At 39.3% G+C, this 3,869-nt stretch overlaps 1 protein-coding gene across 1 annotated transcript in view; it reads left to right on the forward strand.

The window, feature by feature from the left end:
• Positions 1-3,838, forward strand: part of ryr3 (ryanodine receptor 3) — a 79,953-nt gene extending 76,115 nt beyond the window's left edge. The window contains exons 96-103 of the mRNA XM_058379720.1: positions 40-100; positions 1,075-1,221; positions 1,326-1,460; positions 1,609-1,765; positions 2,347-2,411; positions 3,053-3,153; positions 3,324-3,375; positions 3,474-3,838. Of these exons, the coding sequence (XP_058235703.1) occupies positions 40-100; positions 1,075-1,221; positions 1,326-1,460; positions 1,609-1,765; positions 2,347-2,411; positions 3,053-3,153; positions 3,324-3,375; positions 3,474-3,569 (814 nt within the window). The 3' untranslated portion in view covers positions 3,570-3,838. The remainder of the gene's footprint in view (positions 1-39; positions 101-1,074; positions 1,222-1,325; positions 1,461-1,608; positions 1,766-2,346; positions 2,412-3,052; positions 3,154-3,323; positions 3,376-3,473) is intronic.
• The last annotated feature ends 31 nt before the right edge of the window (positions 3,839-3,869 follow it).

A 3,869-nucleotide genomic window follows, 5' to 3' on the forward strand; every position in this document is an offset into this window, starting at 1 on the left:
ACAGGGTTTTTGGGACTCTGATCTCCATTTCATCTGCAGGCTGAGCTCTATTGATACGAAGTACCACATCTGGAAAATGGGAGTTGTCCTAACTGACAATGTACGTAAAAATACCACAACAGCCTTGTGACACAATATACTTTACATACCATGCAGATACAGGTCAAGAGCTTCAGTTAATATTCACATCAAACATCAGAATGGAGAAACTGTGATCTCAGTGACTGACCAAGATGGGCTGAGGTGAATATTTCAGAAACATTGATTTACTGGGATTTTCACACACAGCACTCTCTAGAGTTTGTACAGGATGCTGCAAAAACATTGCTGGTCTGAGCTGACAAGAAGTCTACTGGAACTGAGTAGAAAAGCATTTCACAATCCAGAACAGATTGAACCTTGAGGTGGAGGGGCTTCAACAGCAGAAGGCCTCAGTGAGTGATGGGATCTGAGGCTACAGCGGGCACAGACTGACTGAAACTGGACAAGACCGATAAAAAAAAAACCCTCAGCTAATCAATTTCAGGTCTTTTCCCAATAATTACTGGTACAAATTCATCAAGAGGAAGGTAAAACTCCAGAAAAGCTCCAGATGAGGTAAATATATCTCTGATCACATGATGAGTATGTACGTCCATCGACTTCTGCTGTAGCTTGCATTTCCAGGTCATTAATATTTATGGAGATTTGTATGAAGCTGAGTTTATTGCTGACCTCCATACTTTGACGTGATCCTTTTCTTCTCACCACAACCGTAAACACAGAGGTGGATGAGGTCTCTGAAGATACAATGAACACAAACTCACTGAAATCAGACAGTTGCAAACGGGAAAAAGACCAGACTATCTCCTAGGAGCTCTGAAATACTCAATCCAGCCTGTCTGGCCATGCCGAGTTACTGAGATCACATTTTCTATATTCTGTTCTAAGTTCTTGCTTCATGATTTTAAGCATTATGCTGCTGCAACAAGAATTGTTGATTAGAAGGTTGTGTGAATGTGAGGTGTACACATGTTTCTAATAGAGTGTTTGGTGAGACTGTATTCATCTGAAAACATTTTTCTCTTGACACAGTCTTACCTCTACTTGATCTGGTACACCACCATGTCTATTCTGGGCCATTACAACAACTTCTTCTTTGCTGCTCATTTGCTGGATATTGCCATGGGCTTCAAGACCTTGAGGACGATCCTGTCCTCTGTGACTCACAACGGCAAACAGGCAAGTCTCTACCACCAGGTGGTGCATGTGCTCCAGCCTTGAAAAGCAAAGTGTGTATGTGTGCAAACCTGAAAAGGACATCTCTCTGCTCCTTATGTAAACAGTTGGTGTTGACTGTGGGCCTGCTTGCAGTCGTGGTTTACCTGTACACTGTTGTGGCGTTCAACTTCTTCCGCAAGTTCTACAACAAGAGCGAGGATGAGGATGAGCCTGACATGAAATGTGATGATATGATGACTGTGAGTTAAGGCTGAGTTGATTATTTCGCATCTGGTCACAAATAAATTTCACAACGAAGATGAAATTTTTGAAGTGTAATATGTTATTGATTTAAAAATCAATTGGTAGTTAGTTGAATGATGAAACGATCACACTGTTTCTCTTCAGTGCTACCTATTCCACATGTATGTGGGTGTGAGAGCTGGTGGAGGCATCGGTGATGAGATTGAAGATCCAGCCGGAGACCCTTATGAGCTTTACCGCATCCTCTTTGACATTACTTTCTTCTTCTTTGTCATTGTCATCCTGTTGGCCATCATTCAGGGTGAGTACAAATGACGAGTCCCTGATGGGATGTTGAGTTTGTTTGTTATGGGCGGAGCTTGTCTACTAAAAAATAACAACAGCCCAGTTGCACAAATGCTACAGTCTAATTTCTATACATCAGAGAATCCAGAAGATAGGGATAGGGATGCATCAAGCTGATACTGGCCTAAAACTCTGGATCGACATCTAATTTAGCATATTTTCTGAACCTCTGATGCATTTTATTCTGCCTTATAAAACAGATATTTCACATGAACACAGGATATGTCTCAATACATGTATATGGTGCTTAATATAACCTGATAAAGGAACCTTGCAGAGACTCACCTTTGTTACTCAGAGTCTCAGTGTTGAATCAACACATTGTTGAAAATCAGGAATCAGTTTATCCATAGCCAAGAAATGACTGAAACCATTCTTTTGAATTTGTTGCTTTATCATCTCATAATTAGTCCTTCATTTGTACAGAAATGAGAACATCTTTTTTTAAACGCCACTTGGTGGTGTTGCTGAAGTTATAGCTCCTTTTACCAGAAGTGGATGTCATGTCAATGCGGTTTGTGTTACATTTTAAACTAGGTTTGATCATTGATGCGTTTGGCGAGTTGAGAGATCAGCAAGAACAAGTGAAGGAGGACATGGAGGTGAGTGCTTTGACATAACACCACAGCACTGTTAAAATCTTCTATTCTAACTGTTGATTAACTTAATATACCAGTATGGTGCTGATGTTTGTACTTAACCACAAGGTTTATATAAATGTGCTCATTCTAATGCAGTATTGTTTCTACAGTATAAGCGCTCACACAGGGACTGTGTAATTGTTAACTTTGGTGAAGCTTTCTGAGAGATATTTATTTATTTATTTATCTCCAGTGTCAGCACTTTGTAACTGTCAGAGATAAAGCTACATATATGTTTTTAGACAGATTTTAGGATAGGCCCATTTGTACTTTCTGTATTCTTGGTAACATGACAAGCTTAATTTTAGGTCTTGTTAAGAAAGAGAAAAGTGGGCTGGTACGGAAATCACTATTAGAGATAACAGGAATTAACTTGACTAACATAAAAAGGCACAGTCTGTCATTCTGTAATAAATAAAATAAAATAGATAACAAATTGGTTTGGTACATAAGCAATAAAACGCCCCAGGATTTATTATTATTGAAAAATAATCAACTTTGGGGTTCTCCTGCAACTAATTTCCCTATAAAATCATGCTCTGTCATACCCAACTGATGTGAAGACTAAATCATATTATTTTTTTTTTTTTCTTCTCTATTAGACAAAGTGTTTTATCTGTGGGATTGGAAATGACTATTTTGACACGACACCGCATGGCTTTGAGACCCATACTCTACAGGAGCACAACCTAGCCAACTATCTGTGAGTCTACACCCTCCATAATGTCTACACAAACAGTCCCTTCCTGTTAATGTGCTGTTCCTGAAATGGACCATTGTCAGCAATAGGAAGCAATTCTAAAATGTTCAAATGGGCATTGACTAAGCCCATCTTCCAATGACCCTTTCATTACTTGTTTCTCCTTTTGACAGATTCTTCCTGATGTATCTCATTAATAAAGATGAAACTGAACATACGGGTCAGGTACGTTGGCGTAGTAAACCTCTCTACTGGCGTAGTAAACAAAACAAAAATGACAATAAAGGTTATGCTGCCATTGTGTTGTTTTCGTTTCTCCACAGGAGTCCTATGTATGGAAGATGTATCAGGAGAGATGCTGGGACTTCTTCCCTGCTGGAGACTGTTTCCGCAAACAATACGAGGACCAGTTGGGCTAGAGGGACCGTAACTGCCCTTTTACCCACATGCTAACGAGATTCGAAACTCCAACCTAAACAAGAAGCTCAAACTAGAGTACAACATGCTGCTGACGATACTTTTCATTTAAAAGCACGGCTATGGAACACGATCTCCGATCACCTGCTTAAGACAAAGACAAAAGACATTGAGCAACAAATGTAAAATGTAAAAAAAACCAAAACAAAACAAAAAAAAAAAAAACACATGGACAAACAAATATGGTGCCAAATTCCTACCTGCCAAAACATGACGTTTAATAATCTTAAAGACCTCACTGG

This window comes from Hemibagrus wyckioides, linkage group LG25 (assembly GCF_019097595.1).
Source record: "Hemibagrus wyckioides isolate EC202008001 linkage group LG25, SWU_Hwy_1.0, whole genome shotgun sequence".
Lineage (NCBI taxonomy): Eukaryota > Metazoa > Chordata > Actinopteri > Siluriformes > Bagridae > Hemibagrus > Hemibagrus wyckioides.